This window comes from Caenorhabditis elegans, chromosome I, assembly GCF_000002985.6.
Source record: "Caenorhabditis elegans chromosome I".
NCBI lineage: Eukaryota > Metazoa > Nematoda > Chromadorea > Rhabditida > Rhabditidae > Caenorhabditis > Caenorhabditis elegans.
The window spans coordinates 2,568,084-2,595,703 of NC_003279.8; the positions used below are offsets into that span (position 1 = coordinate 2,568,084).

Here is a 27,620-nt window from a genome sequence, read left to right on the forward strand (position 1 = left end):
TTAATGGAGAACGTGAGAACCTTGTGTGAGAGCTTCGTGGCCTAGAATTTACAATTTTGAAAAAGTAGTGACGTCACCGGTAGACTAGAATTCCTGGCCTAGAAACTATTTTTAGAGGAGTAGTGATTGAGAAGTAGTGATGTCACCGGTGGCCTAAAACGCCTGGTATAGGAATTACAATTTTAGAGAAGTAGTGACGTCACAGGTGGCCTAGAAACCATGGCCTAGAAATTACAATTTTGGAAAAGTAGTGACGTCACCGGTGGACTAGAATTTCTGGCCCGGAAACTCTAAATTTTGAGAAGTAATGGCGTTACCGGTGGCCTAGAACCCCAGGCCTAAAGCATACCATTTTAGAGGAGTAGTCACGTCGCCGGTGGCCTAGAATCCCTGGCCTAGAAACTTCCTTTTTTGGAGAAGTGGTAATGCCACTGGCGGCCTAGAATCCCTGGCCTATAAACCACAGCCCCCTGTAATTTTTCTTTCCGGTGCCCGGGGCGTCAAATTGTCGCATTTACACCTCAACAAATCACCTTCCCTCCCCTTCCTCTCGGGGGCGCCAGGTCCCATATGCTTCTTCCCATCGTCTTGTGAATTGGGTGAGAGCAGTTAGTTTAGTACCGCCAATTCAAATTTACGATGTTTCCCTCTAATTTTTTCCTATAAGTTTTCCCGCATGTCTCCTCCTATCTCGACTACCGTAGGCATTTTATGGCTGGCTTCGTTACCGCCCACTTTGCACGTAACACCGTCAGTCATCACACTTCCGTTATTCTAGATAGGGCAATATGTCGTCGTACGAAGTTCCACCGTTCCCTGTGCTATCAACACCGTTTCTGCTGCAATACATCCCGTCGCTCATCGAGGAAGTTCAGGTACGCACATTTTTTTTTGTTAAAGGGAAGGTTTCAAGAGATTTGAGAGCAAATTTTTTGTCTGCAAATTCGGCAAATTGGCAATTTTCAATTCCGGCAATTTGCCAATTTGCCGTTTGCCGGATATATATTTGAAATTTTTTCCAGTTTTCTTTAGATATTTACATAGAATTTGCTTATTTTCAAATTAGATGTAGGAACATTCATAGGATGCGTACAATTTTGCCGATTAAAATTGAAATTCTAGAATCTGCAAAAATAATGTGCAAAAAGACGATTTACCGAAGATTTTCAGCAATTTCCGTTTTTCCGCAAAATTCGGCAAATCGGCAATGTGCAAGTTTGCCTGAAATTTTCAATACCGGCAATTTGCCGATTTGCCGGAAAAAATCGTTGGCTGCGCACCTCTGTCAGGGAGGTTTTCAATGACAACTGTAATACAAAATGTTCACAAAAGTAGCTTAATCCGAGTAAAATTTTTTTTTGAGATTTTTAAACAACTTTCAAAAAAAAACAATTATTTTTCGCCAAAACTTTTTTCGAAAAAAATTCTGTTTTAAAATAGTGTATTTTTTTCAGGTTGCAAATTTTGCGTAGAGTAAGAAAGTTAGCTTTATATTGCTCAAAAGTCAAAATCAAAGAAAAATGAAGCAAGCGTTCAAACATGGTTTAAAATTAAAAAAAAGATATACATATATGAACTCAAAAAAAAAATTTTTTTCAAGCTTGCCACGATCCAAAATCGAACGATGGAAACCCTAGGGTGCCTTAATTTTATAAGAAATGTCCCGTAAATCTCTGTCTCTAGAAATATATTTCACTTTTTCTGCGGCCTAGATTTCGCTTTTCTCGGCCACCAACAACTCAAATTCTTCCAGAAAAAGTACAACTCCCAAGTGCGTCTGATCCCGATACCGTACCTCCCCGCGTCTTCTTCATCACCATCTCTACCCTCGTTTTCTCTTCACTCGGACTCTCCGTCTCTGTCCCCATCGACTACAGTAACCTCCTACAGTACACCTTCGTCACCGGATGGGAAACAGCTCAAGTTTGCCACGTGTTCACCGGTAAGCTATTATTTGGTAAAATATCAATTTAAAATTGTACGTTCAGGTTTGTCAGTGCAAAGTTTGCGGGAAGCGATTCAGCCGCCAATGGCTTCTGCAGGGACATTTGCGAACGCATAGTAAGTTGATGGGTCTCGCAACGTAATTTGTGGGAGTTGGAAGCTAGGGGTACTCTTCTTAGTGATGGCCTAGAAAACTCAATGTCTGCCACGTTTCTAGGCCACCGATCTTTTCTCCGTGGCCTTTTTTGGATTTAACTAAAGTTTAAGATTTGTTTGAGATCTCCGACATTTGTTTTTTTTCGTGGAAGAGTTTTTTGAAACTCGGCCGCGTGATATGTTTTTTAAATTCTGGAGTAAAAATACGTGAAAATAACTCTTCCATTTTTGAAGCGAATTTTTTTTCAAATTTTAACACAATAATTCTTGTAGTGTTTTTCTTGGCGGTGATCTACATTTTTTCAAAAAAAAATTCAATTTTTCAGCCGGCGAAAAGCCATTCCAATGTGAGATCTGCTCGAAACGATTCGCTGACAAGAGCAACTTGAGAGCCCACATCCAAACTCACTCAGGTGCCAATCAGAAATGCTCCAAATTTTATATGTCATAACTCATTTTCAGGTACTAAACCCCACAAATGCCCCAGATGCGGGAAGAGCTTTGCTCTGAAGTCGTATCTTTCGAAGCACGAGGAATCGAAGTGTCTTCCGCGAATGGATTAATTTTTTTAATGAATTCTGTAAATTTTTAAACTTACTTAACTAAAAATTATTTGAAATTTCTATTATTTCCATCAAAACCCCTAAAAAACGAGACACTACGAAAAAAGACTTCCAGAGACACAAAAACGCCAAAATTCTGGTTTTTCTGATATTTCCTACCTAATTTCTATGTTTTATTTTAAATTTCTAGTCCCCTTGAACATAAATTGTGCTTTCATCTCCCCTCATCCGTGCCTTGAATCTTGGATTTTAATATTAATTTTTAAATTTTTTTCTGAATATTTAATTAATTGGTTTTTTTATTTGAAAATAAATATCATTGTAGAAAAAACCCCCGAAGTTTTGATGTAAAAACCATTGAAAATACTGGAAAAAATATAGGAGACCCTACAAAACTGAGCACCCGAAAATTTCATAGATGCAAAAACCCGGGAAGTTTTGGACGTGAACTTGAAAAATCGCGCAAATCTATGTTTCCAATAAATAATACCCCCGATTTTGTAGTGTCTCCCAAAGCTCTACAAACTAGAAGATCAAAATACGGGGGATACGAATCTGGCGAATCGTTTTCCGTGAAAATAAAATTTCCAGTTTTTTGCAGTGCTTACCTATTTGAAAGTTGAATTGTTCACAGCTTTTTTTTAACATGACAGGTATATATTAGACTTAGGATCAGGTTTAGGTTTAGGCTTAGGCTAAAGTTTATGCTTAGGCTTAGGCCAAGGCTTAGGCTTAGTATTAGGCTTAGGCTTAGGCTAAGGCATAGGATTCGGCTTCGGCTTAGGCTTAGGCTTAGGCTTAAGCTTAGGCTGGGCGGGGGAGGAAACCCTGAGCCCAGGTAACCTCCACCAACTAGTTCTCGCCGATCTATGTCTACAAAAGCATATTTTTAAAGGTTGTTGTTTTACCAATCAGAATTATTATGAGTGAATCTCAAAATGTTTGCAGATCTGTACCCGCAAAACTGTCATTCTCAAAGTTTTGAGGTGACTGTTTTTTTCGACTTTTTTTCGAGTTTTTAAATTTATATTTATTATTTCTTTATTTATTTTCTTTTCATTTTTTTTAGTCGAATAAGAACAATTACAAGAAGAAAAAACAAAAAAAAACACGATTATCTATCAAAAAGAAAGAAAAAAGATGAATATATTGGCTGAAAACAACGAAAATAATGAGCAATGTAGACAACAGATTAACCCATATGGAAGAGAATGATTCCGGAAAAAAGAAGCAATGATAAGCTACTGAACATCACTGATAAGATCCACAAGAGATGACGGCACACTGGAGATTCTGAAACCCGCGGAAAATTAGCTAAAATCCTTCAAAAACCCTGGGAAACCTACAGCATTTTCAATCCAGCTGCACTACCATTCCTTCGCATAATATTTTTCTCATCAGAGTGGAGATCGGGGAAACTGTCGTCAGAAAGCCGCGTCGATGAGAGTCTCTCAGAAAGCAAGGCCTGTGAACTGTCGGACGCAAGAAGCTGGACACCGCCTTTGACATCTGGCAGGCAGTCGAATAATATGCAACACCACAAGGTTACTTTTTCTGGAAATAGGTGGACTCGGGATTTCTAGGCCACTTGAGATTTTGATGAACTTACTGTTAAGAGCAACAAGCCATCTTGGGAAAATCGCCTTGTGAATGAAGACATAGTACAAGACGAATCCGAAAAGACAAATCGCGATAGCCAGCGCAGTTGACTGGAACTCATAGAAGATTGGGATGATGACAAGAGCCACGGTGATCGCCAAAAACAGATAGATACTGAAATAACTCTAATTTTTATATTCTATAAAAGCTTCAGCTTAACAAACCAAAAAAGCGGAACTCGAACCGCGTCGGGATGCACCGGAATGTGATTGTGGCGGATGATGAGGAGGGCGACGAGACTGAAGATTCTCTGAGCCCAGAAGCCGAACATCACGTAGGTGATGAGGGTGTCGAGGTCCCCGATGTAGGAGATCACAAGCGCGAGGACACTCTGGAAGAAGTTTATGTCAGTGGTGACGTGGCATCTGGCTGATAAGTAGCCTAGGCCATGGGCGACGTTACTTCCTACATGGCTGAGGAATTTAGGCCTCATAGGCTCAAATCCAGGCCATGGGGTGACACCTTGGAACCAGTGTCCTCTAACAAATATCTCGTTAGGTTTCGCGCTCCACTTTAGGCTCCAATGTTAGACTGTTTTTAGACTAAATATTAATAATTTACTTCAGCTAAACATGGTCGTAAATGATCCTAGGCTATTGATGACGTCACTTCGTAGATAGTTCGGTAGTAGAACCATACATGACGCCACACCTTAACTGAAGAGGAGCAAAGCCAGGGGTGGAGGGAAAACGATTTTTTTAGGCAAATCGGCAAATCGGCAAATTGCCGGAATTGAAATTTCCGACAAATCGGCAAACTGCCGGAATTGAATTTTTCGGAAAATCAACAAATCAGCAAATTGCCGGAATTGAAAACTCCCGGCAAATCTGCAAACCGGCAAATTGCTGGAATTGAAATTTCCGACAAATCGGCAAATTGCCGGAGTTGAATTTTTTCGCAATTCGGCAAATCGGCAAAATTGCCGGAATTGAAATTTTCGGCAAATCGGCAATTTTCCGGAATCGAAAACTTCCGGAAAATTGCGAATTTGCCGAAAATTTTCGGAATGTGGTTTTGCACATTTTTTTGGAAATTTCAGAATTTTAAATCGACAACATTGAACGCAAGATGCTCATACATCTATTTTGGAAAGTAAGCAAATTCTATGAAAATATCAAATTGCCGAGATTGAAAACTTCGGCAAACCGGCAATTTGTCGAAAAAAATTTGCCGCTGACTTGGTCCATGTGAAAATTTTTTCAGTTGGAACAGTTGAAAAAGTGCTCAAAATTTGTCTGAAAATTGAACATTACCGGTTTTTTCTGGCAATTTTCAACTTCCAGACTTCAGATAGAGGTTTAATGCCTTAGCCCATATCCATGAACTTCAACTAACCTGCGCTAGAACCGCCACCCTTGGCGACTCTGTCTCTGTATTGACACACGAGAAGCATGCTGGAAGATGTCCTTGCCTGGCCGCCGCATACATGTACCTGCTGCCCGAGAAGAGGTTGCTGTTCAACGATCCGATGAGCAGAATACCAATGAGAAAGGGCACGACGTTCGCAAAATCGCCAAGCGTCTCACGACTAAAAATCTGAAATTGAGTAGAAAGTGGACTATTGAATTAAGAGAGCCTTTAGGAATTGGGTACCGCAGCGACTGCATCCGATTGTTTCACCGTCTCCACGTCGAGCACCACGAAGTAGGCCACATTGATCGCCACGTAGATCGCCGTGACGACACTGATTCCGGTGAGTAGTGCAAAGGGCACGTTTCGCTTCGGATGCTTGATCTCTCCGGTACTATAGTTGAGCACGTCCCACCCGGAGAACGCCCAGAGACCACCATAGAATCCTAGGATAAGGTTACCAGTTCCGTATTTTGAACCTTGCATCGGGTTTTCCAAATAGCCATGCCATCCTGAAAGATAGAATGAGCGTTAAACTGCAAAGTAAACTTGCAAACCTTTCACGAAATAAAAATAGAAGCCGGTCCCGATGATGAGCATACACGAGAAGAGCTTGGCGATTGTTGCAAGAATTTGAAAGCGAGCTGCAAACTTGCTCAACTCAAAGAAGTTCATCCACGTGACGAGAACTGCAAAAAAAAGAAAGTGAAAAAATAGCACAATGAAATCGGATATGAGAGAGGGTTGACAAAAGAAGATACTTACATAATAACGAATACGCAAACAACTTTTGGCACGTCGGCACGAGGGCATCGTCGATTTCGTAGTACTGAAAATTGGACAGGCTATAGTGGAGGAGTTAATTTGTCAACACTGATTAGTAAAATTTTTGGGCAAGCTTCAGGCAGACCAAGGGCCTCACAAGTTGCCCTTGACTTACGGTCTGTCAGAAAACAGAGCCCGAGCGGCAAACGATTTTTTTTTGGCAAATCGGCTAAATTGCCTAAATTTAAAAATTCGGAAAATCAGAAAATTGGTTAAATTGCCGGAATTGAAAATTCGGAAAATCAGAAAATTGGCTAAATTGCCGAAATTTAAAAATTCGGAAAATCAGAAAACCGGATAAATTGCCGAAATTTAAAAATTCGGAAAATCAGAAAACCGGCAAATTATGGTTTGGCACTTTTTTTTTGGAAACGTCAGAATTTGAATTTTAATCGGCAAAATTGTACGCATTCTATGAATGTTTTTCCTACATCAATCCGTTTCCGGCAAATCTAATAACCGGCAAACGGCTGGAAATTCGCCAAAAATGAAATTTTCGACAAATTTGTCGTGTTGAGCAAAATCGAAAAAATGCGATCATTTTTGAAGTTTTGTTTTGGAAAGAAATCCGTAATTTCAGTCAATGTTTTGTCCAATCCGGGGTGTGTGGCAAATTTCGAAAGTTGCCGGTTTGCCGATTTGCCAGAATTTTTCAATTCCGGCAATTTTTGCCGATTTTCCGAAAATTTGAATTCTGGAAATTTAGCCGATTTGCCAATTTTCCGAAAATTTCAATTCCTCCAATTCGGCAAATTTGCCGCACACCTCTGGTTAGCAAATAGTGATGATTTTAATTTTTGGAGGGTCAGGGAATTAGTACTACATGCCGCACTAATAAAGAATTTTTTGGTGACCTACCTGTTTCAGACCCTCTATAAGGTACTGCCCGAACGTTTCTGCACAAATTGCAATTGTGGCGGGATATGTCATCAGGACGGAGACCCACATGAACGCAAAAGCAATTGAGTACCATTTCACGTAACAAATGTAAGCGAAATCACAGCCGGCTTCTCGAATTGAGGTGCCTAATTCGATGTAACAAATTGCACCTGGAATTTTTTTAAATGGAGATTTTAAACTTGAAATGTTATAGACTGGGTGTTATAGAACTTTTTTTCAAATTTAAGCTATTTGAATTTTTTCAGAATAAAACGATGAGAAATATTTCATCTCAATTTCTGATTATTTTTAGAGTTAACAAAATTAAAAAGCTAAGAATATTTTTTAAACTCCTGTAGCAATTTTATTTAAATTACTTACCCAAAATAGCAATAACTGCACAGAGCACCCAAATGAGCAAGCTCAGACCAATACTATCGACATTTCGAAGAATTGATGCTGGTGTGATAAAGATTCCTGACCCGATAATATTACCGATCACATATGACGTGGCTCCGAGGAATCCCATTTTATGGGATTCGTCCATGATTTGTGTATTTTCTGGAATTATTTTGGGTTCGGAAAGAACTACAGGAGGAAAGAGACAATTTAAGAAAATAGTTCTGGCATACATGGTGCATTAAAACGTTTTGGAAGAAATATTTGAAAAAATTGAATTTCTCGACAAATTTCGATAAATTTCGTACGATTCCTAAGAAAAAGCAGAAAAACAGGGATTTTTGGCAATTTTTAAATATTTTTTGGGAAACTTCAAATTTCTAATTTTCGGTAAATTTTTGCTGAAATTTCGAAAATTTTTTGGATTTGGATGCTTTTGTCAATTTTTCCCAATTTTCGGATCTAGGTTTAAAGAAATTTTAGGGTCATTTATATGAATTTGAAACAACATTTTGAGCAATAGGCTTGGGTTTAGTCTTTGGCTTGAGCTTAGGTTTAGGCTCAAGTTTTGGCTCAGGCTTAGACTAAATCTATGGCATAGACTTAGACTTTGGTTTAGGCTTTGGCTTAAGCTCAAGCTTAGCTCAACCAAGCTCAGGGCGGGCTTTCAAAGATTCTAAAATAGCACTGTAACGAAGCACTGTAACGATCAAAAGAAGCAATTTTCCTAATTCACTTTGGTAGCTCATATCTCCGCGGATAAATTTTTTACAATCACAACTTCCAAGGGATTTCCAGAAAAAATAGGCCCACATACATTGGCTGATAGGAATTTTAATTTATAGGATTTTAGGTATACAATCAAAATATATTTTGGAGCATTTTTCCAAAAAAAAACTTTAAAATTTTGAGCCTCAATTTCAAAAAATTCCAGTTAATTGTTTGAAAATTTTTCTATAATTTCAGACCGTTCAAGCTTATTTAAGCCTAGTCCCGTTGAACTCATTCTTTAATTTTTGCCAAGATTTTTGGCAATTTGGCAGAATTTTAGACAAGATTTGAAGAATTATTATCAACTTCGGAATTCACTTCAATTGCTTTTTAATAAAAATTATGTGCAGTTCTCAGACCAATTTAAATCAAAATTTTGAAAAGGAAAATTTCAAGAAATAATTGCAACATTTCAGGGATAGCAAATCAGAAATCAGGAAAAAAAAGAGACGAGGTCAGAGTAATAGAAAAGCGTGATTTATGAGATTTGATATAGAGACTTTCAAGTATGTTTTTAGCCCATTACCTACGAGGACATGTGACAAAAGTTGCCGACCCCTAGAAGTTTCTTCTCATAATCATAGCTGTCATGAAAGAGAATGAGCTGCGAGAAGGAGGAAGCAGCACATCCCGCGAGCTCTTTCTTCCCCTCTTTCTCTGCGTCTTTTCCCTCTCGCCGAGCTTCTTCGTTCGCAGCAAAAAGAAAACATGAAAAAAGTGCAAAAAAGGGAAAATCTCCGGAAACATGGGGCGGCAATCACAATCTCGTCACCCCTACCAAATGAATTAGTGTGCTCTTTTTCTGACTCTTTGGAGCATTGGAGCTTCGATTACGTCACTATTACATCAGGGTTGGTGAGTAGGGGGGAGGGGAGGGGCACGTTTGTTTTGTTCCTCAGGAAGAAGAAGAAGAAGATGAAGCTTAGGTTTTTCTGGCAGAGGTGAAAAATCGCAGTGGTTCTCAGAGCAATTTTTCAAATTTTGGGGACGTGGGAGAGAGAAGAGGAAAAACTCGGCCATGCCTTAAAAATGGACGAGGCCGAACACAGTTCGGTGTTTGCTAGAGAAACCTCGGCTAAAAATTTTTGGCTAAAATATTTTTTTCAAGTTTTTGAAAAAAGGCGTTCATAAAAAATAGTTTTTTTTTGCATTTCTTGTGAACCGAAATAAGCATGCGCCTTTAAATTTTAAGTCTTCGAATTTTACAACAAAAAATCGATAAATTTTAATTTATCAAACTTGAAAAATAATTATATAGCGAGATAAAAAGTATGTGCGCCTTTCAGCTTTGATTACTGTAGGTGATAATTTAATTTTCAATTTTTTGTATTATATGTCCGCGAAATTGTGCGATGTTTGCTCCAAAAATACGGTACTAGGTCTCGACGCGACAAATTTTTGTTAAATAAAAACGTATGTGTGCCTTCAAATAGGGAAACTGTGATTTCGAAATTTTTATTGATTTTTTATAGTTTTTTTCTCGATTTGTGTTTAGTTTTTTAAAGAAAAATATATTGTTTTACAAAAATTATTATAAAAAAGAAGAAAATTCCAAAAAAAAAGTGAAATTTCAGTACTTTTTAAAGGCGCACAACGTATTACGGGAACACAAAATTCTGAGAATGCGTATGACGCAACATATTTGACGCGCAAAATATCTCGTAGTGAAAACTACAGTAATTCTTTGAATGACTACTGTAGCGCTGGTGTCGATTTACGGAAATCATTTATTAATGGATAAAATATTAAAAGAAAACACAAAAACTAAAGAAAATAAAATTTCGTTGTCATTTTTCGAAAATAAATTCATTTCGAAAATCTCGCCCGTAAATCGACACAAGAGCTACAGTAATCATTTAAAGAATTACTGTAGATTTCGCTACGAGATATTTTGCGCGTCAAATGTGTTGCGCAGTACGTATTCTCAGAATTTTTTGCTCCCGGAATATTCTAAAATAGCAAAAAAAATTGTTTAAGCTCAAAAAAGAATTTCCAAAAAATAAAACCGAAAAACCAAAGAGAAATTCCACCTGACTGGAGGTCTATATAACCCAATTTGTTCTTGCAGGTGCTTGAGCCCTTACTGGAAGAGCAAGTGACGTCACTCCTCTTCCAAGGGAGGCGCACCACACCACCCGAGCGAAAATTGCTAAATGAGGTTAACCTTTGCAATATATCGTTTTTTGATTTCTTTGTGATAAGTGTAATCAAATGAGAGCACACGCGCAATAATCCCGAGGTGTCAAATGCAAACAGTCTCCCGTAGCCGCCGCCGGTAGCACTTTGTTTGATCTCGGTATAAGTTACGATTCGTTTTGGCACGTTTTGATGAGGTTGAAGCGTAGCAAACTATGGAGCCAATTACAAAAGGAGGAAGAAGCTTATCCCATTAAAAACTGCACAAATGTTCTGTGCTCTACACTTCTGAGAGATCAGAAAACACTGGCTTCTGCGTGAATTTCTCGATTGTCCACGTGGAGTACACAGGCATTTTTTTTTGTAAATTTCATTTCATTGAGGATCTCTACGACACTATACCCAATTTTTGCTCCACGGACAAACTCTGTTAATTTTTCAAACTGAAAGATTTACAAAATATTCAACTCCTAAATGTGCTCTATTGAGAAAAAGCTTGTTGAAATTTCGAAAATTTTGACCATGAAAACGCGCTCTACTGACAAATTTTGTGAATTCCGTGTGAAATCCCAAAAACCAGCGGGATTTTAAAAAAAGTGAATTCACAGAAAAATCCACAAGTCGCCACAAAATTCAAAGAATCCTTGGAAAATCTATTGAGAAACCGCGATCTACTGGCATTTTTTTTTGTGAGATTCCCATTAAAAATTCCAAACAAAAAAACAATTTTTAAAAAATTTCACAAAAAAATTAAACAAAAACTGTTTTTTCTTCCAATTTTATACAGAAACTTGTACTGAAATTGGCTTTAAAAAATCATTGAAAATCACAGAAATTTTTTCAAAAATTCCAGAAATTCGTGAATTACGGGAGAACTAAATTCTGAGAATGCGTATTGCGCAACATATTTGACGCGCAAAATATCTCGTAGCGAAAACTACAGTAATTCTTTAAATGACTACTGTAGCGCTCTTGTGTCGATTTACGGAAATCATTTTTCATACGAAGAAACGAAGGAAAATGGAATATCGTTGTCAATATTTGAAAATAAACTATTTTTAAAAATCGAGCTCGTAAATCGACACAAAAGCTACAGTAGTCATTTAAAGAATTACTGTAGTTTTCGCTACGAGATATTTTGCGCGTCAAATATGTTGCATAATACGCATTCTCAGATTTTCAAGTTCCCGGAATACTGCACATGGAAAACCCTTTTTTAATTAAAAAATAACCGAAAATAAGAAAAAACTCGTCATTTCGAAATCCGAACTGCTGACACCGTTTACTCGTGAGTAAACCGAGAAAAAAAAACGAAAAAAAAATGAAATTTTGACGAGCTCAATTCCCCAAGGCGGGTGAGCACTGAAAAAAGAGCACAAAATTGTGGAGAGCAAGCGAGTGAGCAAGAGCTCCCCGGGTGGTGGGTGTAGATAAAGAAGAAGCAGGAGCAGATGAAGACGACGACGACGAAAAAAAAAAGAAGAAGAGGGGGTGGAGAGAAATATAGATGAATTGATGAGTGAAATGAGAGACAGGTCTCCCTCCCTTTCGCTTGACTCTGGAGGGGGCTCTGCCAAATCCTGCTCCGCGAGCTGGATTTTCTTGGCTCCGTGCCAAGATTCTTCTTCTTATTCTTCTTTTTCTGGCGCTCGGCGAAAAAAATGTCGATTTTTAGATTTTAAAAATTTTCTCAAATATAATCGGAAATCTCCAACAAAAAAATTTTGTTTATTGAAAATTTCATAGATTTATCAAAAAATTTGCTGAGTTTTATTACAGGCAAACAAATTTTTGAGAATGCGTATTATGCAATATATTTGACGCGCAAAATATCTCGTAGCGAAAACTACAGTAATTCTTTATATGAGTACTGTAGGTCGATTTACGGAGCCTCGATTTTCGAGGTGGATTTCTTTTCGAATTGTGACAGCAACATTCGATTTTTTAAATTTTTTCGTAATGTTTGTGTTTTCTTCAAATATTTCATCGCTCAATTTCCGTAAATCGACACAAGAGCGCTACAGTAGTTATTTAAAGTATTACTGTAGTTTTCGCTACGAGATATTTTGCGCGTCAAATATGTTGCACTGTACGCATTCTCTGAATTTTTTGTTCCCGTAATATGTGAAAAGGATAAAAATGGGGGTTTTTTTTGACCGAAAAATTCGATTTCCAAAAAAAAATTTTATTGCAAAAAATTTTCTAAAATAATTTTCTGCTCCGCATCGGTTGGCTCTTCGTACAAAATTCCTCGACAAAAAAAGTTCATATAATTTTCGATTAGCATGCAATATATACCAAATTTGGCACAAAAAAACGTGGAAAAAACAGTTGAAATTAGAAAAAATAAGAATAAGTGCTGAAGAATGAGGGTGATGTACATGTAAACATTTAAAAAGAACTACTACTCGAATAAAAAAATTTGACTTGGGGGACCCTAATTATCATATTTGGCAAGATATTCGAGAGCCTCCTCGACGTCGAGTTTCGATCCGAGAATGATTGGAGCGCGTTGGTGAATCTGAAGAATTTGTTTTTTTTGAATTTTTGGAATGTTTTAACAATTTTTTTAAAAGTAACTTTCGGGAAAATTTTTTTTCAAAATTTTTATATAAATTTTTACCGGAAATTGTGTCTCAAAAATTTAAATTACGCCGAAATTTAAACTTTATGTTAGGAAAATAGACAAATTGGCGGAATTTAAAATCTCCGGCAAATCGGCAAATTGCCAAAATTGAAAATTTCCAGAAAATCGGCAATTTTCCAGAATTGAAAATTTCCGGCAAATCGGCCAATTGCCGAAATTGAAATTTCCGAAAAATCTGCCAATTGCCGGAATTGAAATTTCCGGCAAATCGGCAAATTGCCGGAATTTAAAATTTCCGGCAAATCAGAAAGCCGGCAATTTGGTTTCACGGTTTTTTCTCCTCGATTTGTGGAAAATTTCAAATTTTTTTCCGCTACACACCTGTGTTGGCTGAATATCGAGAATGCGTTCTTTTCCAGAATTGAAAATTTCCGGCAAATTGGCAAATTGCCGGAATTGAAATTTCCAGAAAATCGGCAAATTGCCGGAATTGAAAATTTCCGACAAATCGGCAAATTGCCAAAATTGAAATTTCCGGCAAATTGCCAGAGTTGAAATTTCCGGCAAAGCGGAAAATTGCCAGAATTGAAATTTCCAAAAAATCAGCAAATTGGCGGAATTTAAAATTTCCAGAAAATCGGCCAATTGCCGGAATTGAAAATTTCCGGCAAATCAGCGAATTGCCGGAATTTGGAATTTCCGTCAAATTAGCAAATTTCCGGAATTGAAATTTCCGACAAATCGGCAAATTGCCGGAATTGAAATTTCCAGAAAAACGGCAATTTGCCGGAATTGAAAATTTCCGGCAAATCGGCCAATTGCCGAAATTGAAATTTCCGAAAAATCTGCCAATTGCCGGAATTGAAAATTTCCGGAAAATCGGCAAATTGCCGGAATTTAAAATTTCCGGAAAATCGGCAAATTGCCGGAATTTAAAATTTCCGGAAAATCGGCAAATTGCCGGAATTGAAAATTTCCGGCAAATCAGCGAATTGCCGGAATTTGGAATTCCCGTCAAATTAGCAAATTGCCGGAATTGAAATTTCCGGCGAATCGGCAAATTGCCGGAATTTAAATTTCCGCCAAATCGGCAAATTGCCGGAATTGAAATTTTAGGAAAATAGGCAAATTGCCGGAATTGAAAATTTCCGGCAAATCGGCAAACCGGCAATTTGGTTTCAGGGTCTTTTCTCCTCGATTTGTGGAAAATTACCTGTGTTGGCTGAATATCAAGAATACGTTCTTTTCCAGTCGTGGCGAGACCTCCGGCCTGTTCAATGATATAAGCCATCGGATTACACTCGTACAACAAGCGGAGCTTTCCATTTGGAGCCGATACAGTTGGTGGATAGAGAAAGATTCCTCCGTTGAGAATTGTACGATGAACATCGGCAACCATCGACCCGACATATCTCTGTCCCATTGCCTTTTTGCCGGCTTCTGGATACTTTCGTGTACGAATATACTCGGCGAAACCCTTGCTCCATGTCTGAGCATATCCTTCGTTTAGCGAGTAGATTGAACCCTTTTCCTTGCATTTCATATTTGGGTGGGTTAGGATGAACTCTCCGATGGACTGAAAAATTATCGATTTTTCAAAAAAAAAAAATAACTGATTTTATTTATTTTTTTCGCTTTTTCAAATTTCGAAAAAGTGTTTTTGATTTATTTTTTCTAAGATTTTTCAATTTTTTCCTAAAGATTAAATTTTTAAAGTCTGAAAAACAATTTTTTTTTGAATTTTTAAAATTTTTCAGAGAGATTTAATCTTTTAAGTCTGAAAATCGAATGTTTTTTGATTTTTCAATTTTTTTCAGAGAGATTTAACTCTAAAAAACCTGAAAATCGATTTCGTATTGCTGTTTAAAATTTTTTAAGAGATATTTAATAAAAAACACGTTTTTTTGCGATTTGTCAAGACATTTTAGGGATATTTAATTGTTTTAAAAAAATCTCAAAATCATTTTTTTTTTTAATTTATTCAGAGGGATGTTATTTAAAAATCGGATTTTTTTGATTTTTCAAGTTTTTTCAGAGATTTTAACTTTTTTTTCAAATGAGTTTTTAATTTTTTTACAGTCCGAAAATCTTTTTTTTTTCGATTTTTTCTAGATTTTCAGAGATATTTATTTTTAATTAATTTTTAATTTTTAAAATTCTCAATATCGATTTTGTGCAATTTTTCAAGTTTTTTTTTCAGAGAGATGTAATTAATTTTTTATCTGAAAATCAATTTTTTTAAAATTAAAATTTTTGTTTTTTTTTCGGAGATTTAATATTTAAAAAAAATTCTGAAAATCGATTTTTTTTAATTTAAAAATTTTTTTAAAGAGTTATTTTTTTAATCTGAAATTTAATATTTTTAGTTTTTTTTTTAATTTGAAAAGTGAAAAATCGTTTTGTTTTTTCTCAAAATTTCAAAAATAAGGAGAAATAGGTAAAAACTATTTGAAAATGGTGAAATCTTTGATTTTAAAAAGGCTTTCAAATTAAATATCCCTAACAAGATTGAAAAAATGTCTAAAAATACTCAATTTTTCTAATTTTAACCGGATTTTTCTGAAAAAAAAAAACTGAATTTTTATCCAATTTTCACCACAAAAAAACTCGAAAAAAAAGACTACTAACAGGGTCAAGAGTGAACCCATTGACACCATCACCAGTGGACAAAACGACCATAGTAGCAGATCCATAGAGAGCATAACCAGCTGCCACCATTTCCTTTCCAGGCTTCAGAACATCATCGACAGTCGCCGGACCATCTCCACGTTTTTTGTAGATTCCGAAGATGGTTCCGATTGAGACGAGGCAATCGATATTGGAAGATCCATCCAATGGATCAAAAGTCACAATGTACTTTCCACGACGTTGCTCCTCCACCTCAATGAGCTCATCGTTCTCCTCGGAGACTAGGAGACATGTTGTGTAGCTGCTCTTGAGCATGTTGATCATGAGCTCATTGCTCAGCACGTCAAGCTTCTTCACTTCCTCGCCTTGTACGTTGGTGGCTCCAGCGATTCCGTATCTGGAATATATATATATATATATTTAGTTTTTTAAGGAATACTGAAAATTTATTTAAAGGTGGTGTAGTCAATTTTTTATTGCTTTATTAGACTCAAAATTTTCTGAAAACACCGAATTTCATAATGAAACTTCTTGAAAACTTCTCAAAAAAAAGTTATGACGGCTCGAAAAACGGCCTAAAATTAATTGAAATTTGAAATTTGACCGACTTGTCAAGCGGCTGGAAACTAACTTTTTTGAAATTACCGTCTTATTTTGGGTATATAATGTAATTATCTTGGCGTTTTCAACTTCATTTAGGTATTTTAAAGACGATGGACGGCAAGAATTGTTTAACTTTTTTCACCAAATCTTGCCGTCCATCGACTTTAAAATACCCAAATCGAGTTGAAAACGCAAGATAATTAAATTATATACCCAAAATTTGACGGTGATTTCAAAAAAATAAGTTTCCAGCGGTTTGACAAGTCGGTCACATTTCAAATTTTAACTAATTTTAGGCCAATTTTTGAGCCGTCATAACTTTTTTTTGAGAAGTTTTCAAGATGTTTCATTATAAAATTCGGCGTTTTCAGACTATTTTCAGACTATTTTGAGGATAATTAAGCAATTAAAAAAATTTCGACTAAACCACCTTTAATTTTATTTATTTTACGAGCAAGGGTGTCGGTTTTCCGAATTTTTAAAAAAATCGAAAAACGAAAAATTTTAGTTTTTTGATTATTTTTCTCGAAAATTCTGAGAATGCGTATTGCGCAACATATATGACGCGCAAAATATCTCTTAGCGAAAACTACAGTAATTATTTAAATGACTACTGTAGCTCTTGTGTCGATTTACGGAAACATTAAAAATAAGCACAAAATAAGGAAAAAAAAAGGGTTTTTCGATTTTTTTTTTCGAATTTTCGATTTTTTGAGGGGAATTCTAAAACCCGAAAAAAGTTTGATTTCCCAAAAATCGGAAAAAAAAATCTGAAAATTAACCATTAAATGTGATTTTTTATTCAATTTAATTTTGTTTATGTTGATGATAAAAACATAATATTTTATTCTAACAAAAAGAACAATTACCAAATTTTTTCGCCTAAAAAAAATCGAAAAAATTGAAAAAAAAATACGAAAAATCGAAAATTTTTCGTTTTCCGATTTTTTGAATTAATCGAAAAACCGACACTCTTAATCGAATTTCGAAAAAAAAGATCCATTCCCGTAAATCGACACCAGCGCTACAGTAATCAGTTAAAGAATTACTGTAGTTTTCGCTACGAGATATTTTGCGCGTCAAATATGTTGTACCGTACGCATTCTCAGAATTTTGTGCTCTTATAATATTAGAAATGCGTCCAAATGAACAAAAATGTCTCAAAATATCGAAAAAAAAAATGCAAATTTTAGCTAAAATCTCAAAATTTTGGTAAAAGTACGGAAATATGACCAAAATTTGAGATTTTAGCTAAAACTAGACCGATTTATCGAAAATTTGAACTTTCATAGCAATTTTTTGGCAATGTTTGCGTATTTTTAAATAGATTTTTCGTGATAAATCCCAAATTCCATACAATTTCGCGAGTCCTGCCTTCTGGGTGGCTGAAGCGATTGCCTTGATGGCGACGAGCATGTTGGTGAGCAACGCGGTAAGCTCTCCACTTGCATCGGCATGCTTACGCTGCTCTTGGAGCACGTAACGTTGAAGGGTGATCGAGTCGGTCTCGATTCCGAATTGACTGGTTTCCGAGGCCATTTCTGTAAGAATTTATTGAATTTTGAAATTTAGAAATTTAAAATAGAGAATTTTGCATTGAAAAATTGGAAATTAAAAAGGAAATCGAATTTTTACGGCGTCGAAATGGCAATTTAGATGGTAAAATCTGTTAATCTCATGTTGCCGGTCATTGAGAAGAACAGAGGCCGAGCGGCGAGATAGCATGCAAAACTGGGAGAGCACAGAGAAGCGAGCGACGGCGAAATAGAAAGGCGGGAGAATGAGGCGATCAGGCAACAAAATACTTTGTGTTGCCCGCTGATACTTTGAACTTTGTGGTAAACAAACATTAATGCGCTGATTTTTGAATATTTCGAGGTGGAAAGTAGTGCAAAATATTTAATTTAGTAGAGAAACCTGTGAAAATCCGGGAGAATCGGTCAAAGATCGCTAAAATACATTGAAAAATGAATAAAAAAGCTTTAAAACCATCATCGTTGTGAAACCCTAAGTACAGAAAAGCAATTTGTCCCATTAAAAGATTACTGTAGAAATTTTTAAGTTTTTTTACTGCTATTTTGCTAGCAACTGCTTTTGTTTAGATTTTCTTGAAATTTCTCAAGTGTTATTCTTTATATAAAGTAATCTAAAAATATTCAAAAATATTTTGAAAACACTAGAAAAATAAAAAGTGAAAAAATTTTTTTAACAATGTTTTGTAGAAATCGCAGTGAGACCCGAAGCCAGAAGGGAAGGCGTGCGCCTTTAAAGGATTACTGTAACAAACGTTTTGTTTTTATGTTTTTTAGGAAATTAATTACACTCAAAATAATAAAACTGCGTGGCGTGTACTGCAGAAAACCTAATATTTAGGCCCCGCCTTTTAATCGTCCACTCACGGGGAAAAAACAAAAATAGGGGAGGGGGGGACAGCTCGCCACGCCAACAGTGAGAAAAATAGTGTGGTGCGCGGACCTCGAATGATGTCGGCGGCTGATATTGCCTGGGGTACCGCTTTTTGCGTTTTCCCCGTGAGTGGACGATTAAAAGGCGGGGCCTAAATATTAGGTTTTCTGCAGTACACGCCACGCAGTTTTATTATTTTGAGTGTAATTGTCGTCCATAATGCTTAAAAAATCGTTTTCCAATAATAATTTGAACGGTTTTGTGATTAAAAAATATTCAATCTGACAATATATTTAGTTTTGAAGAAAAAAAAGTTCAGAGTAAAAATAAATCCGATTCGAAAAAAATTCGCCTAACACTCGACAAAATGCGAATTTTATAGTGAAAAGTTGCGGGAGGGATAGTGAAAACGTGAGACGGAGAGCGGAGAGAAATGTCCAATGTTTTCGACGATTTAAAGTGCGGTCAGTCACGTATACTTCCATTTATCCCTGGATGTTGGTCCAGAAATTTCCAGAAAAAGCAGTTGTCCACGTGTATTGGGCGAGTTATCTTTATTACCGTATTATCATTTAGAAATCACCGTAAAAATTATTTATCAAAGGGAATTGGTAAACAGTGGAGGGAAAGTTTGGCGGGGGAGAGAGAAAGAGAGAGACGCAGACAGCACAAAGATCGAACAAACATAATAGATTGGAATTCGAGATCATTTTGATTCAATTGGAGATGTTTTCGGTACTCGGAACAGTGAATGTATTCGATGGAAGATTGCAAACAGGCAGGGTAAGAGGACGAGAGCATGGAAGACGCAGAGTATCATACACGTTATCATCGTTTTTACGAAGGCCTGAAATTTCATTGATAAGATAAGATCTATATATTACGGGAAGAACACTGCAAATGCGTATCGCACAATGTATTTGACGCGCAAAATATCTCGTAGCGAAAACTACAGTATTTATTTAATGACTACTGTAGCGCTTGTGTAGATTTACGGGCTCAATTATTAAAATTAATTTTTTCGAGTAGTACAAAATATCTCGTAGCGAAAACTACAGTAATTCATTAAATGCTAATTTTGAATCGGTGTCAATATTCAAAAATAAATTAATTTCAAAAATCGAGCCCGTAAATCGACACAAGCGCTACAGTAGTCATTCAAAGATTACTGTAGTTTTCGCTACGAGATATTTTGTGCGACAAATATGTTGCACAATACGCATTCTCAGATGTTTGTGTTCCCACAAAAGATTTTTGCGCGTCAACTTTTCGATTTTCGCACCTTAGATTTTTTTTTTGAAATTTCGCTGTGTTGCACCATGTTGAACTCTGACGAAGTCAAATTAATTTTTTTAAAGCGATTTTTCGTAAAATCGTATAATTTAATTTTGCCCTATTGCTAAAACTTTCAAAACGACACAAAAAATGCACCAGATTTAACTAGAACAAAACAACAAACTGATTTTCATTCAATTTTCGTGCAAAAAAAAATCGAAAAATGTCTTTAGAGCGTGTTTGCATCATATACTGTTGACGCAATCAAAATGGTTCAAAAAACAAAGTTTTTGGAAAAATCTATATTCACGGAATTCTGGCTTCCTTCATAAATTGAAATGGAAGAGTTTGCCGAAGGTCATTTTGGCTCGGCTATATCTGGGGTAGATTTACTGCGCGTTGCGTGTCGCGTCGCGGCTCAGTTTTAGTGTAAAATTAATTGTATTTGTCCGTGTGGAGTACACGATTTTCCCACGCGTTGTCCGACGGGCGCTTGTCAATGGAGCGCGAAAAATTCAATGAGGAAGGTCAGAACCCCGTGTGTAATACAATTGCACTCTATTACACAAAATACACCAGATTTGACGCGCAAAACCAATTTTCTCAATGAATTTTGATGGAATTTCTAGTTTTTCTAGGTTCTGAGAAAATCAAAATTCAAATTTTTATTTACCAAAAAAAATTGTGAGCTAAATTTTATTGCGGACCCATTACACCATATCTTACGCGCAATTCCAAAAACTTACACATGACATATAAATCGACGAGAATTTCAGAGAAAGCACACATAATGACGTGGAAACTGTCGCCTGTAAAGCTGGAAACCCGACGGATGACAGTGTTTTGTGTAGTCGATGTCTAATTCCATTATCTGACGGAGATGTGTGATAATGATAGGAGATATGTGCTGGGATGTCCACTGAGAAACCAATTGAGATAATCAGTGCAGACATTACAATCGGGTCCAGGTCTGTGCCGGTGAGAGATAGGATTCCAAGGATTCCTGCAACAAAATTTGGATTGGGTCGGAAGTTTTGATGCACCATGAGCAAATATGCTCTTTGGAGCACACTTTCTACTACAAATTAGCCAATTTTTCAATGGGATTCGGGTCCCCTGCCACAAAGTCGGTAGATCAAAATTTTTATCAAGGAGCGCATTTTCAAAGTCCGGATCCCACGTACCTGTCATGATACTTGCAATAATCGAAGTTGCCACCATAACCGTCGGCACATCATACATGAAAACGAAGCAAATAAACGCCATACATGCCAACGTGGCAACCGCAGACTGCCACGCGTCAGTCGGCATATTCTCGATAAGATCCACGTAGATTCCGTCGTCCGAGAACACGGAGAGACCGAATTCGGCGCTGAAAGCAATGAATGGATGTGCACATTTAAACTACAGTAATCCATGCTTACCTGTACTTATCAACCACATTTCTCCACTCTCTCAGGGCATCTCCTCTGGCCGGCCAGGATTGTAAGTTGGTGCCATGGATGGCAAAAGTGATGAAGAAACGATCCAGCACAGTTCGATTCCTGGAAAGAAAATCTACCAGTTTCCAGGCCACCAGATACTAGGCCACGAGTTTCTAGGCCGCCAACTTTTATGGTATTTGTACCTAAGCGCCTAATGACTAGGCTCGTATTTTCTGTCTGGCAAGCCACTTGTTTCCAAATCACTAGTCTGGGCCACTATTTCCATGTAAGCAATATCTAGGCCAGCAGTCCATAGGTTTGAATTTCTAGGCCACCAATTATTAGTGTGCTAACTTTTAGGCCAACAGTTTCTGGGCCGCTAATTTTTAGGTAATTTTTTAGGCAACCAGTTTCCAGGCCATCTAGTTCTAGTCTGCAATTTTTCAGGGCCGACAGTATCTAGTCCACTAATATCTAGGTCATCGATATCTAGGCCACCAACATAGTGACTATCAGTTCTTAGGTCACCAGGTTCTACATAGTCCCAAATTTTTATGTCATACGTCTCTAGGCCACCGGTTTCTGGGCCACCAATATCTAGACCATCAGTTTTTATATCACCAGATTCTATACTCGAAATTTTAGTAAATACGTTTCCAGGCCATCGGATTCTAGGCCATCAGTTTCTAGGTCACCAGTGGTTTTCTAACGTTTAGTTCAAAAGTTTCTAGATATACTAGATACATTTTTAGGCCACTATTTTTTTAGGCCACTAATATCTAGGTCACCAACATAGTTCCTAGGCCACTAACTTTTAGGCTTATATTTTCTACTTTTTTCACTTACTCCGCACTGTGAAATTGCACAAATCCCTTCCAAAACAAGTACTCCGGCCATTCCAAGAACATTGGCAAATTATTCACATCAATTCCTCCTCTCTTCACAATTGAAGCTTCTTCCTCTCCACCTTCAGCCTCCTCCTCCTCTACCATTGCTGCTTGAAAGTTCACAAAGTCCCTAACAAAATAGTTAGTTCCCAAGGATCCCCAGCTTCCATTCAAATGCTCCATCTCCTCCACAAACTGATTAAGCCTCTGAAGTCGTGCTCCATCCGTCAAATCTCCAGGTTTCCGCACAAAAACGTTGGCCAGGTAGAAGTTTGGAATCACATACTTCACACGCAAGTCGTCCATTTCTCGAAGACTCGAGTCCTCCATGAAGAGCTTGCGGGGGCTTAGGTTGATGTTCATGATGGTGATTCCCTGAAAGAATGGATATAGGCTCGGACCCCCTCGAAAAGATTAAAACTCACGTAAATTGAGACAACCAAAAATGCGATCCAAACAAGGACCACGAAAATTTGGAAAAAGGCATTTGTAATTAGCGATATATAATTTTCCAGGAAGCTCGTCACGCGTCTCTTCACGATCACATCGAAACTTTCCACCGAGGAACTCTGAATTCTATCATTATTGATTTGTTGATTATTAGTTACGTCACGATTTACAAGTTTAGTGACGTCATGCGTTAGAGGGCCCCCGCTACTTGCCCAAAAGTTGCCCACTACATACCCGCAGCCGCTAAACTATTTACCCTTTCGAAAGCGTGGCAACCACGTGGGGCTTGGTTTGATCTACAAAAAATGCGGGAATTTTTCGCCCAAAAAAAGTGACGTCAGCACGTTTTTAACCATGCAAAATTCCTAGAGAACTCGCGTCTCTTTTCCCGCATTTTTTGTAGATCTGCGTAGAGGGTCAACCTCATTTTTCGGAATAATGACGTCACAATAATTTTACAGAGCAAATCCTGTGACGTCATACTTCCGGTGCTACTTGGCCTAGCTTTTCCACTTCCAGAGCCACGTGGCATGGGTCCCAGTCCTTGACCTTTCAATGTTGCGTACGTGCTCTTTTCCAACATTTTTCGTGAACAACTGTCCCAAGTGCTTGCTCCATGCTCGCATAGTCTAGGAGCATCGAGCAGTTGCTCCGCGTTCTCTGTCACTCAAAATTGACACGGAGGAGGGGGCTCTTCTTCTCATTTTTCCAAAACAAGCGATCTCTGAATAACCTTGAAATAGGTAAGGAAAAGAGTAAAGATTTCAATATTTTATCGCTTCCACCCATCTTCAAAACCATTTTAGATTGCAATCTAATAGTAAGTCTCTTTTGAAAAAAAGAAAAAAAAAATGACCTCACCGTACAACTGGAATCATCACTATCCGCGCCACATGCGATCTTCTTAATATGCCTCTTCTGCTCTTCGTCCTTCATTTCAAAATACCCGGTAAGCGTCATAATCGCCGAGTAGAACGTGATCTGGTACAGGAAATCGCAGAAAATACACGCCATATTTCCATAGCCGAGCAGTGAGATCTCGGGGCTCGACGTGAAGCATCCGGCGACGTCGGCGAAGATGTTCGTCAGCGCTGAGATCAGAATAGCCGGTCCAGTGTCGACGAGAACTTCTGATAGCCGGCTGCCCGGTGAATCATTAGCCACCGGGTGCTTCCGTCTCTCCGCAGTCACTCGTTGCCAAGAGTGAATCATCAGGTAGGCGTCGTCAACTCCGATGGCTAGGACTAGGAATGGGGTCACACAGAGGATTGATCCGAAGCGGACACCGCAGAAGAAGAGGGCTCCGAGAGCTGTGCCACACGCCATGAAGGGACAGATACACGCGGCGATGGCTAGGGAGAACTGAAAGGATGATTAAGATCACAGAGGTCATAATATAGACTAACCTTATGAATTGAGACCTGCTGCATGTAGACGGCTGAGAAAAACGTGGTGACCGATGAGACTATGGCCATAATCACAAAACCAACGATGAGAAATGGTAGCAGAGACATTCCAGCTCGCACCACCTCAGCCTCCACGTAAGAGGTGGAAAGAGTGAGCACTCGGATTTCGGGGGATTCGAATTCTCTGAAATAATGCAATAGTGGTATGGTAGCCTGGAACAAAAGGGGTACTGTAAGGGTCTTTAGGAGTACGTACTACGGTGTACAAAGCCTAGCATACTGTAACAGCATTGTTAGGGTCGCAGTATGCGGATGTACTGTAGGTGTACGGTAGGTACATTTCCTAGAACTACAATAAATGCACCCTTGGATTACGGTATGGAAGAAATTTGGTTAACATTTGTAGCAGTGGCGGGCTGCAAGCGATTTTTTCCGGCAAATCGGCAAGTTATCGGAATTGAAAATTTCCGGCAAATCGGCAAATCGGCGAAATTGCAGAATTGAAAATTTCCGGCAAATCGGCAATTTTCCAAAAATTTTCAGTTCCGGCATTTTGCCGATTTGCCGGAAATTTTTGCCGGAATAGAAAATTTCCGGCAAAGCGGCAAATTACCGGGATTGAAAATTTCCTTCAAATTGGTGACAGGCCGGAATTGAAAATTTTCGGCAAATCGGCAAATTGCCGGAATTTAAAATTTTCGGCAAATCGGCAAAATTGCGGGGTTGAAAACTTTCGGCAAATCGGCAATTGCCGGAATCGAACATTTCCGGTAAATCGGAAACCGGAAAATTGCCGGAATTGAAAATTTCCTGGAAATCGGAAACCGGCAAATCGCCGGAATTGAGAATATCCGGCAAATCGGAAACCGGCAAATTGCCGGAATTAAGCATTTCCAGTAAATCGGCAAACCGGTAATTTGCAGGAATTGAAAATTTCTGGCAAACCGGCAATTTGCCGAAGTATGGGCTACGGTATGGGGTACAGTACTCCAAAAACGATAGCAACCCTCTTGAAGGGTGTGTATTTTATTAGTAAAATACTAAAAAAAAAAATTTTCCTTACTTCTCCAAATAATTAGTGATAGACATCTCGAAATCTTTAATCCCATTACTATTCCATCCTTCCTTCCTTTCAGACCTCAATTGTAGAGCAATAAGTTTTGACGACCGAATATTTGTAATGGATTTCTTCGTTTCATTCATCATCTCGATTCCGAAAAAGTTTGGTTGAATACTCATTTTTCGTGAGTAAATGCTTGTTATAGGATAGTTCAAAGATATTCTCTCCGAGAGATCTGTCCCATTTTTTGAGTTATCCAGTTCGGTGAGGTAGCTTCTCTAAAAAAAGTGAAAATTAAAAAATTAAGGTTAAGTTGCCCATAAAATTTTGAAAAAGACTCACCGCAAACTGCACAAATGGCTCGTTGATTTGGCAGAAATTCGTGCAGAATTCCTGGTAGTTTTCAGGTTTTCCGTCGGCCGAGAGCATGCTGAAGTTGGTGGACAGGATGTCTTCTAAGCGAAGAGCTTCACGGAGCACATCCGGATGGAGCACACTTTCGTGTCGAGTGGGAAGGATCAGAACGAACATAGCGATTCCATTTCCGTTGTGCGCGAAGAAATCTGTCATCACCTGGAAATTTCATGAATTCTTCGATTTTCAGTTCGATTATTTTTGGAAGACGCCCTCCAATCAGTAGGGAGTTTTGATAATTAAAATTTAATATTTCTGGAAACTTGAAAATCTCAAGTGTTTTGTTTTCACAAGCTCTGCCACCTTCTGCGACCACATCAAAAACTAGTCCACCGGAAATCCCAAAATCCTTTTTTTGAAGTTTCCAAAAACTCACATCAAATTCATCGCGAGCTCTAGCCCCGTACGGGGTGTAACCAGTGATATCGTTATCATTTCTGCAAAAGTTGATTTATCAATTCTCTCCCATATTAATTCTCACGGTGTAGTGGCCACTTTGAAAGTTCCGATCAAAGTGAGAACCACACAAATGACGATAAGGGCGACTGCGTGGTCAGCTACGAAATGAGACCATTTCTCGAAGAACCACGATATGCCACGGACTAGTCGCGTCGTTTTGACCGCTTCTGAAAAAAATTGGTGAATTTTTTGAAAATTCAGTTGTACTGTAGTAATGTTTTAGGACTACTATAGGATTACTCTAAGGGTACTGTAGAAAAATTGTAGGACTACTGTAGGATTACTGTGGAGGTACTGTAGAAATGTTTAAGGAGTACTGTAGGATTACTGTGGCGATACTGTAGTATTGTTGTAGAAGTACTGTAGGATTACTGTGGGAGTTCTGTATTTATGTTGTAGGAATACTGTAGGATTACTGTGGGAGGGGGGTACCGTAACAATGATGAAGGACTTTTGTAGGGGTACTGTAGCGGTCCTTTAGTAATGTTGTAGGGATACGGTAGGATTACTGTGGGGGTACTGTAGCTAAAAACTTTTAAAAAAATAAGTTTTGGTCTTTTGAGGGGTACCGGTTTAGGGCTAGTGAAGGGATGGTGTCGTGGGACTGAAGAAGTACTGCTGAAGTACTGTAGGGTACTGCAGGAGTACTGTAGTGTGTTTATAAATTTTGGGTCTTGAAGAGTGACTTAGAAGACTCCGCCTACTTTTTTGCAATTGTTTTTGCTGGTGCATGCACGGAGAGACGGGAAATTAAAATGTTAATTTTCTAGTTTTTTTTTTGTGAGAAGTTCAAATTTCTATTACTTTGAAATTTTCGCTTCGAGACCCCACTTACCATGAGAAGCGGATTTTGTTTGGATATGTGATTCGGCTGTCATTACATATACAGTTTGGCCAAAAAATGTATGAAGGTTGGCTGAAAATTTCAAGTTTTTGGAGCGTACTGTAAAAATTGGCAAAAAAAGTAACAGTAGGAAGTCTGTGGGTGCCAAAAGGTAATGAAGAAGTTGTAAAGAAAAATGTGAGAAAGCTATTAAGGACCGGTCCATGTGGATCTTTTTTTCAAAAAAAAAAAAAAGAAATCAAATCGAACAGGAATGTGTAAAGGTTGATGGAGGTGGCAACAGACACAGAAGGCTTATTGGGCGGTTCCAAGGAGGGGGTGAAAAATGACAAAAGATGTGACGTATGTGTTGTTACTGATGACTTGAAAGGTTAGATGTTGGTCTGCAATCTAGTGTCAAAAAGTTTTAAAATTGTTCGCTAAACAACGCGTGCTAGGGGCGGAGTTTAGGAGCGGAGTGTCGTTGCGAACTTTTCAAAAGCTTAGTGATTTTAT

The 27,620-nt window shown here is 37.9% G+C and overlaps 4 protein-coding genes across 9 annotated transcripts; 1 reads left to right on the plus strand and 3 right to left on the minus strand.

Annotated features, from left to right (window-relative positions):
- Positions 1-776: 776 nt before the first annotated feature.
- scrt-1 (C2H2-type domain-containing protein) lies at positions 777-2,976 on the plus strand. The gene is made up of 5 exons (NM_058600.3): positions 777-875; positions 1,754-1,942; positions 1,989-2,061; positions 2,427-2,513; positions 2,563-2,976. Exons 1-5 carry the CDS (start codon positions 789-791, stop codon positions 2,661-2,663), a joined length of 537 nt encoding a protein of 178 aa, NP_491001.2. The 5' UTR covers positions 777-788; the 3' UTR covers positions 2,664-2,976.
- Positions 2,977-3,656: 680 nt separating this feature from the next.
- Positions 3,657-7,937, minus strand: aat-5 (Amino Acid Transporter). Of its 4 annotated transcripts, none has more exons than NM_058601.6 (10): positions 7,758-7,937; positions 7,356-7,546; positions 6,438-6,501; positions 6,230-6,361; positions 5,916-6,184; positions 5,658-5,858; positions 4,487-4,653; positions 4,273-4,436; positions 4,010-4,217; positions 3,657-3,956 (listed from the first exon to the last, which is right to left on the minus strand). In NM_058601.6, the coding sequence occupies exons 1-10, from the start codon at positions 7,921-7,923 to the stop codon at positions 3,905-3,907; spliced, it is 1,614 nt and encodes a 537-aa protein (NP_491002.2). In that variant the 5' UTR covers positions 7,924-7,937; the 3' UTR covers positions 3,657-3,904. The 4 variants fall into 4 exon arrangements, 1 of the variants encoding a protein (NP_491002.2); NR_131780.1 differs by having other exon boundaries at positions 3,905-3,956; positions 5,658-5,850; positions 7,758-7,923; NR_131358.1 differs by having other exon boundaries at positions 3,905-3,956; positions 4,006-4,217; positions 7,758-7,923.
- A 4,994-nt stretch (positions 7,938-12,931) lies between these two features.
- Positions 12,932-18,041, minus strand: fbp-1 (Fructose-1,6-bisphosphatase isozyme 2). 2 transcript variants are annotated; one of them, NM_058603.8, is made up of 4 exons: positions 17,858-18,041; positions 15,898-16,294; positions 14,483-14,845; positions 12,932-13,203 (listed from the first exon to the last, which is right to left on the minus strand). In NM_058603.8, the coding sequence occupies exons 1-4, from the start codon at positions 18,037-18,039 to the stop codon at positions 13,120-13,122; spliced, it is 1,026 nt and encodes a 341-aa protein (NP_491004.1). In that variant the 5' UTR covers positions 18,040-18,041; the 3' UTR covers positions 12,932-13,119. The 2 variants fall into 2 exon arrangements, 1 of the variants encoding a protein (NP_491004.1); NR_131360.1 differs by having other exon boundaries at positions 13,127-13,203; positions 13,651-14,845; positions 17,858-18,039.
- A 1,402-nt stretch (positions 18,042-19,443) lies between these two features.
- Positions 19,444-27,211, minus strand: ptr-12 (SSD domain-containing protein). Of its 2 annotated transcripts, none has more exons than NM_001026388.5 (13): positions 27,117-27,211; positions 26,304-26,448; positions 26,199-26,259; positions 25,751-25,981; positions 25,412-25,686; positions 24,349-24,532; positions 23,804-24,304; positions 22,918-23,061; positions 22,452-22,867; positions 21,606-21,725; positions 21,366-21,553; positions 20,928-21,184; positions 19,444-19,753 (listed from the first exon to the last, which is right to left on the minus strand). In NM_001026388.5, the coding sequence occupies exons 1-13, from the start codon at positions 27,157-27,159 to the stop codon at positions 19,613-19,615; spliced, it is 2,706 nt and encodes a 901-aa protein (NP_001021559.2). In that variant the 5' UTR covers positions 27,160-27,211; the 3' UTR covers positions 19,444-19,612. The 2 variants fall into 2 exon arrangements, 1 of the variants encoding a protein (NP_001021559.2); NR_131361.1 differs by having other exon boundaries at positions 19,613-19,753; positions 22,918-23,666; positions 27,117-27,159.
- Between the last annotated feature and the right edge of the window lie 409 nt (positions 27,212-27,620).

What these genes read in the sequence shown, in the direction of transcription:
- scrt-1 (NM_058600.3), top strand. Translation starts at nt 789, where the DNA reads ATGTCGTCGTACGAAGTTCCACCGTTCCCTGTGCTATCAACACCGTTT. An exon ending in CGCTCATCGAGGAAGTTCAG is followed by an intron (nt 876 to 1,753) that starts GTACGCACATTT and finishes AAATTCTTCCAG; the next exon opens with AAAAAGTACAACTCCCAAGT. An exon ending in AGTTTGCCACGTGTTCACCG is followed by an intron (nt 1,943 to 1,988) that starts GTAAGCTATTAT and finishes TTGTACGTTCAG; the next exon opens with GTTTGTCAGTGCAAAGTTTG.
- aat-5 (NM_058601.6), bottom strand. Translation starts at nt 7,923, where the DNA reads ATGGACGAATCCCATAAAATGGGATTCCTCGGAGCCACGTCATATGTG. An exon ending in TTATAGAGGGTCTGAAACAG is followed by an intron (nt 6,502 to 7,355) that starts GTAGGTCACCAA and finishes TCCAATTTTCAG; the next exon opens with TACTACGAAATCGACGATGC. An exon ending in AATCGGATGCAGTCGCTGCG is followed by an intron (nt 5,859 to 5,915) that starts GTACCCAATTCC and finishes ACTCAATTTCAG; the next exon opens with ATTTTTAGTCGTGAGACGCT.
- fbp-1 (NM_058603.8), bottom strand. Translation starts at nt 18,039, where the DNA reads ATGGCCTCGGAAACCAGTCAATTCGGAATCGAGACCGACTCGATCACC. An exon ending in AAGGCAGGACTCGCGAAATT is followed by an intron (nt 16,295 to 17,857) that starts GTATGGAATTTG and finishes TATATATTCCAG; the next exon opens with ATACGGAATCGCTGGAGCCA. An exon ending in ATGGGTTCACTCTTGACCCT is followed by an intron (nt 14,846 to 15,897) that starts GTTAGTAGTCTT and finishes ATAATTTTTCAG; the next exon opens with TCCATCGGAGAGTTCATCCT.
- ptr-12 (NM_001026388.5), bottom strand. Translation starts at nt 27,159, where the DNA reads ATGACAGCCGAATCACATATCCAAACAAAATCCGCTTCTCATG. An exon ending in ATCACTAATTATTTGGAGAA is followed by an intron (nt 24,533 to 25,411) that starts GTAAGGAAAATT and finishes GCATTATTTCAG; the next exon opens with AGAATTCGAATCCCCCGAAA. An exon ending in CGTCGATTTATATGTCATGT is followed by an intron (nt 19,754 to 20,927) that starts GTAAGTTTTTGG and finishes ATGAAATTTCAG; the next exon opens with GCCTTCGTAAAAACGATGAT.